General features: G+C 44.9%; 1 protein-coding gene across 1 annotated transcript in view; it reads left to right on the top strand.

Moving 5' to 3' along the window:
* Positions 1-13045, top strand: part of SORD (sorbitol dehydrogenase) — a 33286-nt gene extending 20241 nt beyond the window's left edge. Inside the window, exons 4-9 of the mRNA XM_039888256.1 lie at positions 757-916; positions 4506-4624; positions 7028-7093; positions 8013-8188; positions 11120-11241; positions 11875-13045. Of these exons, the coding sequence (XP_039744190.1) occupies positions 757-916; positions 4506-4624; positions 7028-7093; positions 8013-8188; positions 11120-11241; positions 11875-12040 (809 nt within the window). The 3' untranslated portion in view covers positions 12041-13045. The remainder of the gene's footprint in view (positions 1-756; positions 917-4505; positions 4625-7027; positions 7094-8012; positions 8189-11119; positions 11242-11874) is intronic.

The raw sequence follows: 13045 nt of genomic DNA, 5'->3' as shown, positions 1-13045 counted from the left end.
CCACTACTTTAAATGAGCACTAGCGACATACCAGGACTCTACTCTTATGTGGGTAGTTTTAACACAAAAGACATCAAAAATAGCCTAACATGTCTCTCCTTAGTTAAGGGCACACCTCCTAGGGTTCTTCTTAGGCCGCCAAGATAGTCTTCAGGCTCAGGAGGGCCCTAATGCCACTAGAGCATCCTTCTGGGGTGGGGCCGTGAAATGATAGGAAAGAACACAAGAATGAAATGTCCAAGGTAGTGGTAATGTTCTGTATCTTGTTAGGGGTTTATGTCACACAAGTGAATGTGTTTATCAAAATTAATCCAAGAACCCACTTAAGATTTGTATATTTCATCAATATCAGAATTTTACCTTGACAAAGAATCATAAACAAGTATTGAACTCTGGTTGATAATGTGCAGGATGAAGTATTTAAAAATGAAGTGTACTAATGTCTGCAACCTACTTTGAAATGCATTAGAAAAGATGGATTGATGGATAGAAGAGAGATGGATGGATGGATATGTGATAAAGTAAATGTAGCTAAATGTTAATTGAATATAGGTAGACAATATCATTCCCTCCCAGAGTGAGTCTGTGCTGTGTCCTGTGTTTCCTTTGGAAGCACTAATGGGCTGGGCTTGCCTAGGACACCTAGGGTTCCCAGAAAGGGAGGTTGCTCATTCTGCCAGATTCCCCAGCTGGTATCTTTCCAGGAGCCTACATCCCCTCACAGCAACTCTATCCCATTTGTGTCTCCCTCTCCAGGTGATCGTGTGGCTATCGAGCCTGGGGCTCCCCGAGAAACGGATGAATTCTGCAAGATTGGCCGATACAACCTGTCACCGTCCATCTTCTTTTGTGCCACGCCCCCCGATGATGGGAACCTCTGCCGGTTCTATAAGCATAACGCCAACTTCTGCTACAAGTTAGTGCCCAACCCAGCAGTGCCACCGGGGACCCTTCCCCCTCCATTTGTTTGGTGTTCTTCTAGTTTCCCGTGGTGACTTCTTTGTTCTTTTCAGCTCATAATTCCTGACATGAAGAATCCCCTAGGCGGGCCTAACCTTGGTGGTGTGGAGGGAGCGTAGTCTGATCCGGGCTAAGACTGACTTGCAGTCCTTGGTTTTAGTCTTTCAGTTTAACTTTCCCTCACCCAGAGTAGCAATAGAAAATCGTTGCTGCAGTCCCACTTCTCCAGCCATCCTGGAGATAATTTGTGGTTTGTCCTCCATTAATGGTTTTCGCTGCAGCAACAGGAATGAGAACTTATAACAGCAGTGACCTTGATGACAACAGCAATAACTGGGGTTTACTGAGGAGGTGTGGAGTCAAGTATGAGCGGTGGGACCCTGGACCCTGACTCCCTTCTAGCAAGTCACTTTGAGGAAATGACCTAACATTCCTGGTTAAGGCAATGCATGTGAAGTCACAATTGTTAATACTATGTGCCTGGCCTTGTGCTAGTGAGTGTTTTGTATGCTTTATCTTTTTTAACCTTCATAAGATTAATGGTGAGTTGGGCACCAGTAGTACAGTTTTGTGCAAGGATTTGCAGGAGAAGGCAGAGCAGAGCCAGGAGTCAAGCTGGGGTAACTATAATTCTCAAGCTCTTACCCTGTGTTCATGGCCCTATCCCAACTCTCAGTGCTTTTGGGGTGAGAAGTTGTGTCTAGAAGAAGCAAAGTGCTATACCTCCTGCATGGCCCCCAGCCCATGGAGCTTGAGTGCTGACGTGCTACTTTCCTTTTGACCCGACCAGGCACGGTTTCCTCCCACTCTGACCTGGCACCAGTGGTGCCTCTGTCAGCCAGGATCGGGCTGATGGAGGCTAGGTGCCAGTCACAGGGGCAGTCTAGCAGATCGGAGTTTTCTAGTGCCCACTGGAAGCCTTGAGAGGAGTCACAGGCCAGAGGCCTCGTGAGGAGTTTAAGTCAATACCCAAACCTGCTCTAGAAGAAAGCAGGTTGTGTGGGCAGAGTCTACCTTTCACAAGTGGTTCCTCAACCAGCCCACCTTTCCTGGGCCCTCTCCAAGTCAAGATGCCAAACAAGGTTTTCATGGGAAGCAGAAGAACAGAGTGGTAAATAGCAAGACTGACTACTGGTCTCTGGCATTTACCAACAGTGTGACTTTGAGAAAATTAAACTTTGTAACCTCAATATCTCTGCCTGTAAAATGGAGATGGTAATAGCACCAATATGATGGAATGCATAGATTTATTGACGAGATTCAAGGAGAAAGGCATAACAAGTACTTAGCACAAATAGTAAATAGAAGGTGCTCAGTAAATGATGCTATCATATGTCACAGCTGTGGCCTTGTTGAGGATGGTACAGGGTTAGGCATGAAAGGGATCCTTACACTGGGGAGTGGAGGGATTGTAGGGAATACTGTAGGAGGTGTTCTGGCTGGCAGTGGAGATGAGAGGACTGAGGAGGGCCTCTAGGGGACATGCAACCCCCACCTCCTCTCCTTACAGGGAGCTTTCTGCCTGTGTCTCCAGCCCAGGCCAGCCCTGGCCCAAGGCCTCCTCTCTGGTTTCTCTTTGTGGGGATTTCTACACTACCGCAGCCTCTTTTATTTTCCTGTCCACCTTATTTTTGTTTGATCTTCCTACTTCCTTCTTGGCTTCTTGATTATTCTTTAACCCTTTTTCCTGTTCCCTGAACCCTATTGTGAAAACCACCAAGGTGCCTTGTCATCCTCTGGTGTAAATAAAATCAGATTAGGGCTGAGAAGAAACTTAGTCCTCTCAACCACCACTGAACGAGGTTGGGTAAAGAAGACCCAGTAACTCTCCCAAGGTCAATGGCAAAGGGGTTGGGCACCTGGACTCTGCCTGATGCTCCTGCTTCCTCACCAGCTGCCCTCCTATGCTGCTGGCTATGGCTGCATATGTGATAAGGCAAAATCTGCTTTAATCAGTAGAATGATCTCCTAGATAACAATCCTTAGCACTAGCCCAATCCCCTTTCTCCTTGGTGTTCTTATTACAAGGGGAAGTCAGCAAAAGGGAGAGGAGCACACAATTTCTGACCAAAGGCCACTCTTAGCTTAGAGCCAGTGCAAGCTCTGGGGGAGGCCCAAATGGGAAGGGGCAAGTATGGTTGGGAGTCTTTGAGAGTTTGGGAGTCTTATTTCAATTCAATTTTTTTCCTTTATATAGAGTCGATAGGGTACTTGGGTGGGTAGAAGGGATGATGACAGCAATCAGAGCAGGATGGATTGGGGTAGGGGAAATGATGTGAGAGAAGCAGAGGAGAGGGGTGAAAGGAGGAGGGGTGGTGGGCAGCAGCCAGGCTGACTGCAGGCCTTGTTATTTATTCTTTGGGGATTGTGAACAGTGACAGAAGGATCATGGGAATGAACATATGGTTTGGCTGCCATTTTTCTCTTTGGAACTTGAAGGTTTTCATGTGGAGATTTTGAGGGCACTGAATAGATACTGGACAGTTAGGAACTAGCAAAAATTAGATGTTAACTGCAGGGCTACTTATACCAAGAGGCAGCTAATATGGGACAGTCAGAATGTGGAATAGAGATCTGGGTTAAAGCTTTGCTTTTCCTTTCACTAGCCCTGTAACCTTGGGCATGTATCTCAATGTCATGGAGCTTCAGTTTCCTCTTGTAGAATAAAGCCTGCCCACCCCAACTGAAAAAGTCATAGTGATTAAGTGAGATAATGGAAGAGAAAGCTCTCTAATCTATAAAACCTTATGCAAATGTTTGCATTCATCATCAGTAGGAGAGTTAATAGGATAAGATGCCAGTGGACTTGGAAGTGAAAACCTAGAACCCAGTGGTTAAGGTGACACAGCATTTAATCAGCTATGTGAAAGACAGATCCTTTCCCATCTTAACTAGTCCTGTGACAGCCAGGCAACTGCTGCCATCAGATGTGGTTTTTCTGGAACGTGTAATTGGGTGCATGTGCATGTGTGTGTGTGACAACTGAACAGAGTGATGCCAGCTTCTAAATCACTGGTTTTGCAAAGCTGCTGCTGGTTGGGATTATTTACTAAAGGGAAACCATAAAAGCTATCAGTTTGAGAAACAGAAGAGATGTTGAAATATGGTTATGTTAACCCTTTGTTAAATGAACTTTTCATTTATTTTGATAGCCACACCATACCTTAGGTTGGAGAGCATATTAAAGAAAACGAAATGTGTTCACATTCACTGAAGTGATTTCTCCAAAGAAGACCATCTGCTGAGAGAGGCAGTGTGTCTTGGGTTCTGGAATCAGACATATATGGTTTCCACTTAAAATCCTTTGAGCCCCTCAGTAGTTTAGGACCTTTGGAGCAAGTCACTTAATCCTCCAAGCTTTGGTTTTCTAGTCTGCCAAATGTGAATAATAGTACCTACCACAGAACTGTTCCAAGGACTTACATGAGTGAATATATGGAAATTGCTTAGCACAATGCCTGGCACATAAATAAGTGCTCAATAGATATTAGCTATTGTTATTATTGTTAACCCAGAGTGACTGAGTGTGTTGAATGCCTCCCCAGGCTTCCTGACAATGTCACCTTTGAGGAAGGGGCCCTGATCGAGCCATTGTCTGTGGGGATCCATGCTTGCCAGCGAGCTGGAATCACGCTGGGGAACAAAGTCTTCGTGTGTGGAGCTGGTAAGAAACAGATGTCACCTGGTTATGATTTTATTAAAGGGGAGTGTGGGGGCCTCTCTGTGCCCACCTCATTCCCCCTCCAAAGGCTGAAATTGGTATTAGGACCTTTCTGGGTAGGAGATGAATAGTGTTCTATTCCTTCGGTGACTAGCTCTTTGCTAAATGAACTAATAACTGCAGACATTCATAGTAACTGCTATTATTCCCTAGGCAACAACCCTTTTATTCATTGAAAGAATGTAACTTGGGATTATTTTTCAATGCTTGATAGGAAACTAGGGAAATATTTTTGATAGTAAAGAGAAGAGCAACTTTTAGAAATTTCAAATCATATCAAGAAAGTGGTCTTCTGGTCCATCCAGAAATGAGGTAGGCCCTGCTCAGGGCTAGTGGAAGGAGTGGAGTCCAGCCCAACATGAGCCAGTACTCTATCTGCATTGGGATTACAGCTGGCTGACTTCGCTCCTCCACCCGAACAAACCCTAGCAGCCTCACACCAAATTATTCTAGGCTTCTAACTTCAGCTGACACAGACAGCATTCTCACACGCTTGTGTATGTGATTTGGTTTTCCTCATACACATTTTTTTTTGAGGTATAGACATATATTTCAGGTACACAAAATTATTTGATATTTGTATGTACAGTTAAACCTTGAAAAACCCCAGGATTAGGAGAGCCAACCCCCTGTGCAGTCAAAATTTACATATAACTTTTGACTCTTCCCAAACTTAACTAATAGCCTACTCTTGACCAAAAGCTTTACTGACAAATGTATTATATACTGTATTCTTTTACTAAAGGAAGGTAGATAAAAGAAAATGTTATTAAGAATATCATAAGGAAGAGAAAATACATTTATAGTACTATACATATTTATTGGAAAAAAATCCGCATATTCATGTTCAAGGGTCAACTGTATTGCAAAAAGACCACCACAATAAGTCTAGTTAACATCCATCACCATAATATTTACAGAATTTCACTTTTTTCCTGATAAATATTCAGAAGTGGAGCTGCTAGATTATATGGCAGTTCTATTTTTAGTTTTTTGAGGAATCTCCATACTGTTTTCAATAGCTGCACCAATTTACATCCCCTCCAACAGTGCATGAGGGTTCCGTTTTCTCCATATCTTCGCCAGTACTTGTTATTTCTTTCTTTTTGATAATAGCCATTCAAAGAAGTCTGAGTTGGTTTCGATTTGTTTGCATTTCCCTGATGGTGAGCGGGGCTGAGCTCCTTTTCATGCATCTGTTGGCTATCTGTATATCTTTGGAAAAGGGTCTATTCAGATCCTCTGCCCATTTTTAAATAAGGTCCCCTGGTTTTTTGCTATTCAGTTATATGACTTCTTTATATGTTTTTGATATTAACCCCTTAACAAATGTATGATTTGCAAATATTTTCTCTCATTTATTAGGTTGCCTTTTTCATTTTGTTGGTTTCCTTTGCTGTGCAGAAGTTTTTTATAGTCTCACTCGTTTATTTTTGCTTTTACTGCCTTTCCTTTTGGTGTCATCCAAAAAGTCTAGCCAAGACTTAATGTCAAAGAGCTTACTGCTTATGTTTTCTTTGAGGAGTTTTATGTTTTCGGGTCTCATGTTCAAGTCTTTAATTCAAAAGATAAGTCATACACACCACGTGCACACACACACAGAAATTCACCCATAACCCCATCAGCCTGAAGAATCACTGTTAACATTTTGGTGTAGAATCTTGCAGGTTTTTTTTTTTTTTTTTTTTTTAGTGAGATCATGCTAAATATACTTTGTTTTTTTTACCTACTTTTTTTTAATAACACATGTACATTTTTTCATGTCAGTAGATAAGTTATGATGTAATTTTTAATAGCTGTGTAGTATTCCACTGTAGTTTATTTAACTAATCATCCCTTTGTTGATAATTTTCCAGTGTTTTGCTTTCTTGGGGAACTCACAATTATTTTCAAGGGAAGTGTCCAAAAAGGAAATCTCCCCAAATATTCTGCACAGCCTTATTTTGTGGGTGTGGTTTCAGAGTTGAAACCATCATGTCTAGCATGCAGATACCATGGAAGGAAACAGGTGGTCCCTGGGCTGATTCTCAATCACCTGACCATCATGGAGCTTCCTGAACAGCTGCCTCAACCCAGGAAGCCAGCTCACTTAAGGACACCCTCCAGGTGGTCCTCAGAGGTCATCTAAAACAAAATATCTCTCCTTGGGAGGAGGTGTGATAGGTTCTAAGACGGTAGGGGTCAAAGAGAACAGAAAAATGTATCTGGACCTTCTAAGACTTCTCTGCACAAATACATGTTTCCTTGAGCTCTCTGACTCTTTGACATTATCCCCAAGCAGTGCCCAAGAGTAAGTGGATGATGTTTCATATTTCACAAATGTCTCCCATTTCCTGCTTTATTTAGGGCCAATTGGACTGGTCACTTTGCTTGTGGCCAAGGCAATGGGCGCAGCTCAAGTGGTGGTGACTGGTAAGGAGGTTTTCTTTTTAATTCTCCCTGAGGAGAAAACTGCTGGGCCTATCGTTTGGGGTATGAGACATATTCCCTTCCTGGAGTATTGGGTTTTTCAAGGGGCTCCTCTTGTTTTCTCTTGGTTCCAGGGTTGAAAAGCCCACTCAGGAGGTGACCAAGTCAGGGCTCAGAAGGAGACTCTTTTCTGAGGCTGCTGGGAGAGGGTGGCTGCTGTGCAGAGGGAGACCTGGCTCTTTATGTATGGCTATGAGATGCCCATACTGCTTGCTTGGTCCCAAGAGGAGTCTCAGCCTTTGGTTTGTTTGTCCAAGTCTAGGAGACAAAGAGAATGTGTTTGTGTGTATGTGCTGTGGAGTTAGTGCATGTTTATGTATGAGATGCATACTATGGGTAAGAGACGTGAGTGTCTGTGTGTGTGAGGAGAGATTATCTGTGACAGCATGTGTGGGTGTGTGTGTGGGTGTTGTGGTATGTATGGAAAGCATGCGGGGTATCAAAGGGTGTGTATGTGGAGAAGGCATCTGAGAATGTGTGTGTGTAGAAGGTATCTGAGTGTGCGTATGTGTGAGGAGAGGTTATTTGAGTGTGTGTGGGTGAGTGTGTAGAGTTCTGTGGTATGTGGGTGTGTGTGGATGTATGATGGAATGGGGATATAGAAGAGTGTGAGTGTGCGTTTTGTATGGGGAGATATCAGAGTATCTACAGAAGGTATCTGTGAAAGTGTGCATGTATGTGAAGAGAATCTATCAGAGTGTTTGTGGGAGTGTGTGATGGTACAGTGAGAATGTGCACTGGGTTCAGCGACACCACCCACTATACCGGAACTTCGTTGCCATCAGAACCTGCACCTGCATTTTTATTTTCTAGTTATCACCTAGTTTCTCAGTTTGAAAGAAACTTTTTTTTTCAACTTTAGATCTGTCTGCTTCTCGGTTGTCTAAAGCCAAGGAAGTTGGGGCCACTTTCGTCCTCCAGATCTCCAAGGAGAGCCCTCAGGAAGTTGCCCGTAAAGTGGAAAGTCTCCTGGGTTGTAAGCCAGAGGTCACCATTGAGTGCACAGGGGCAGAGTCTGCCATCCAGGCCGGCATCTACGTGAGTGGGATGAGGGCAGCTGAAACCGGTGGGCAGCTCTGGGGAATCGGCACAGGGTAGCTAACTGAGCAGAAGTCCAGGTTCATAGGATCAAGTTTCTCCACTGACTTGCTCTGTGGCCCTTCTTCCCCCCAGCAAAATTAAGTGATCTCTTTGTAGCTTTGTTTTCTTCTCATTTGTGGAAATAGTGACACTTGCTTCACATTTTAATTGAGTCATTGTGAGGTTTAAACAAAGTAACATATACACAGGCCTTGAAAGATATTAAGCGACCCACACCTTTAGGATAGGGTTGCTGTTGTAATCATCACCTATAATCATAAAAGTTGTGCTCTTGAATAAATATCTACAGGAGGAACAGGGAACCATGTCTTGGTCTAAGTGTGGGAAGTCCCTGCCTCGTTTTATTGAGGAAAACTGGTCTTTGAGTCATTCACACAAAGTGACAGCCATTAATTCAGTTTGTCACAAAGGGGAGGTGATTTTCAGGGTCACAGTCGGCTACTGCTGTCCTCTCCCAAAAATAAGAACAGATTTGCCCCTCAGCAACACACCAGTAATATATGAGAAGTGGGCAGGGCGGTGGGGAGGAGGAGTGGCGTTGACAAATCAAAGTATGAGGAAAAGAGAGGGGAGAAAGAATATCTTCTAGGTTCCAAGCCCTTCTGCTGGGTGCTTTATAAACGTGATGCCTGATCTGCACAATAGCCAGAAATTAGTCATCATTTCCCACATTTTACTATGAGAGGCCCACTGACATGCCTTGAGCACACTGCTCCAGTGTTTGCCCTTTTCCTACTCTGTCCACTGCTTAGGAGAGGAAGGGAAGGAAGAGACAAGGAGCCAGTGGGCAGCTGCCCTTGAGTGAGTGGTGGCGACAGTTGTCACCACTGGGCACTCCTGCTCTGCCTGACAGACAGCTTCCCCATAGCAGTTCAGGCTTCCTTCTTCCTTCTGAGTCAGAGCTGGGTCATGCACAAGGGCACTTTGCACCATGCAAGACATTCTAGGGAAAGCTGACCCCTAGAGCTATGTGGCACAGCCCGCAGACCTGACACCCTAGCAGAGCTGCCTTGCCCTCCTTCTACCAAGATGTCCTTCGCATCAAGGGCAAAGGAAGCAGCAGGAGGATGGAGGAGCAGGAGGCACCTTTATCCTGGGGCAGAGAAAACCCAAAACTCAGAGAGTGATGGATTTACATGTGATCCAACGGCCCATGACCTATCTTGGGCATCTTGAGGGCTATGACAACAAGTAGGGTGTGTCTACTGTCTTCAGGTTGTTGGCCGCTGAGTGACCCCCGTCATTTCACAGAGGTAGTAAAAGACGTGGCTTCACAATGTAAGGCTTTTCTTTGTCTTCTCTTCCGCCTGGAGAGTGTCTGGGAACAGCTGTCATCTCCAGCCGTTGATGGTGGAGGCTTGGTTGTCAGGATGCCAGGTGGATGTAGAGGTAAAAATGACCCAAGATTCTCCTCAGGCCTGAAGCTGCGGCCTCTCTTGAGTTGGGAGTGGAGCCATCATGCATGACAGGTGCTATAGAATGCTATAGGCCACCCCTCCAACAGGATAGGTGGAGGCACCTTACCTGGACATACCTGAGTCACTTTCTTGCTGATCATGACTAGATAATATTCATGAAAAGAAGTGGCAAACACTCAGGGTAGAATTGATGTCATCTCCTTGGTGCAGAGGTCACTCCCACAAAACTGGTCAAGTAGTTAGTTTGAGCATTCCTTTACCTGTGACCAGCGAAGTGCTGGCCTCCTGGCAGCTTGGGATGGCCAGTTTGACAGTGTCCCTCCTCCTTTCCACCAGGTGGAGAAGAAATGCTGATGGGGAAACATTTTCCTAGGAAATTTCTCAGTCGAAGTTTTCTGTGGCTCGTCCACGTCTTTGATGTTTCTCCCCCTTACCAACAGTGTTCATGTCACAGGTGGTTTTTAAGTGACTACATTACAATAAAAAACAGAAAAAATGCCAAACAATGAGCCCATCCTCATGCCAAGCACTGTGACTGGTAACCCCAACAACTCTGCCGGGGTGGCATCAACCTGTTTTTACACAGGAGGAAACTGTCTGAGAGAGCACTGTCCAGGGTCCTACAGCTCAAAAGTGCAAATGCCAGAGTCAGCACCCTGTTGCCTGCCTCTTTCTGTGGTGTGTCTTTCCCTTCAGAGAGAGGCTTGGAATGAATTGTCCGTTTTTTGGTCTCTTACAATATTGAGCACAGTGATTCCCAGAAATCTCTGGAGCAGGTACAACACTCAGGAGGATTTATAGAGAGATTGTCAAAAGAAACTTCACTCTCTGGCCCACTCCAAGGCAGATAGGTATTCAAGGAAGCAAAATCCATTATGAGCCATACTATCGGGATGAATGTCTGTAGAATAAAAATATTTCTAAAATGCCAGCTTGCAAGTATAATGCAGTTTTTAAACCACAAAGTTCAAGTAGCTCTCCCCATTTGTATAGTGCTTAGTAGTTTTCTCACCGAGAGGGTGGTTCCTTAGAGGCTTGACAAAAGTCCTATCTTGTGGGATGGGTACTCTGGGGGAGGAACGGGTGCTGAGATGAAGAATAGGCTAAAGCCAACATCTGAGACTGCTGGAGATTAGTGTTGTTTTGTAGAGGAGATTCTCACTGAGGTCTGGACAACATTGGCTATTTCCTGGGATGCTGTGGACAGCGGAGGATGCTCCCACTATACATGGTCCTCCACTGCGGAGGTGTTATTTCAGGATCTTTAAAGATGATAATGTTTACTTTGCTGCTCTGTTGAGTAGTCACCATGCTGAGTTCAGCAGTACAGAAAGAATCATGTTCCCCACAATTTTGGGATGGAATCAGAAGATATTTGTGTGATGACAGTGTTACGGTGAATGGGATCTGCATTCTCTTCTGAGTTTTCTTGTTCTTACTTCCTCTTCAGGCCACGCGTTCTGGTGGGACCCTGGTGCTTGTGGGACTGGGTTCTGAGATGACCAATGTGCCCCTAGTGAACGCAGCCACCCGGGAAGTGGATATCAAGGGAGTGTTTCGATATTGCAACACGTGAGTATGTTGTGGGTGAATGGGATGGCTAGTGGCCAGCAGGACATGGGCAGGCCTCTGAGATTGAGTCTGCCTATTTATTCATGAAGGGCGCTCCCTGGCCACATGGGCAGCCAGGAGATATGATGGGGTTTTCCCCCTTTAAAAGGAAAAAGGAAAAGGATGACACCAGCTACTCCACAGCATGTTCTGTGCCCCCACCTCTCCCCTTCCAGTGAACTCTGTCTAGGACCACCTTCCCCACCATGGTCCCTTATGCTCACCTTTCTATCAGCAGTGCTGATTTTCCAGTGAACTGCCAAGCTGCTGAAGGGTGTGATAGGATTATCCTGGGCTGTCTCCTGAGGCTTATCTGCCTTTTCACAGTGGCCTCCATAGGCCTTATGACTTTGTGCCAAAGGACTTCTAAGCTTCATGACAGACATGGCAGAGGGACCAGGCGGCATTTGGAAACGGGGGCTATACTCCCAAATTACAAGTCATAAGATCATTTCCACCATTGTTGGTCTGTAGAATTGACCTTGCAGAACCACAGTGCTAGAAATACGGCCAACCTGATGTTGTGCTAGGTAGTCTTAAGGGCCTGGCTGTTTCCTCCTGAAGGTTGAATATAATGCTTGTGATCTTTTACAGGTGGCCGGTGGCGATTTCAATGCTTGAGTCCAAGTCCGTGAATGTAAAGTCCTTAGTGACCCATAGGTTTCCTCTGGAGAAAGCTCTGGAAGCCTTCGAAGCATCCAGAAAGGGATTGGGGTTGAAAGTCATGATCAAGTGCGACCCCAGTGACCAGAATCCCTGATGTTAATTGGGCTCTGCCCTCATCCCCACCCTCTTAGCATCTCTGAGCTAAAGGGCTGGACTTTGATGCAGAAGTTTCTTTTAAATAGTGAGAATAATTAAAGCAATTCATTATAAGCAAAGAGCCTTACACAGAGGAGTTGGTGTGCCTTAAAACTTTACAAGCAGGGATATTTTGGGGGAACTTCTAGCCCGAATGACGTGTTCATGTGGAGCAAAGTTCAGCAAGTAGAGCAGAGCTTTGCAGGCAGGTGCTGGGAGCTCACTTCTTCCTGGAGTGCCTTAGTTGAGTAAGGGAAGAAATATGTCCCTTGGGTTCCTGGTTCCACTGTGACTGGCCAGATGGGGGTTGGGGACTGAGCTGTGAAGAGACAACTTTAACAAGTGTTAACTGGCCTGGAAGCTGTTTTAGAGCACAGTGTTTCTAGACATTGGTGTTATTTGGTATGATGACAAAAGGAGAATAAGAGACTGATCTTCCTAGGTCTAGGGTGGTTTTAAAATTAACCGAAATCCCACATGAGGTCAAACCAGCTTGCATTCCCCAAGTGTAGAAGTAGTCAGGGAACTTCTCAATACTGCTGGAAGATTGCTTCTTTTTCAGCCCCTGAGGATTCTGTGTAATTTACTTTACAAGGTGAAGAACTGCCTTCCTAACGCTCCCCACTCACCACCCTTCCGCTGTCCAGGGACAGCCAGCGAAGACTCCTTTGTCAGAGGGCAACCAGGAGACACCTACCTAAGGAGAGTCATGAGCATTACTCATGGGTGACCTTAAAATGCACCTCTGATTTAGCCCAGGAGGTTTTGGTCAGTGCGCCTGTCTTCATTTCACAAGGATACCATCCTTTTCTACGCTCAAACTCACTCATGATTATTATGAAATTCCATGTAATGCTGGTAATTATAAATGGAAAACCTTTCCCTTTCTCATAGCCAGTTAAAACTTTTGGTGTCTTTTTCTGTTTGAATGATATCTCTGGCCTTATTAAAATTGTGACCTTAA

Source organism: Pteropus medius, unplaced genomic scaffold (assembly GCF_902729225.1).
Source record: "Pteropus medius unplaced genomic scaffold, Ma_sr-lr_union100, whole genome shotgun sequence".
Taxonomy (NCBI): domain Eukaryota; kingdom Metazoa; phylum Chordata; class Mammalia; order Chiroptera; family Pteropodidae; genus Pteropus; species Pteropus medius.
This window is presented reverse-complemented; position numbering and strand designations above follow the sequence as displayed.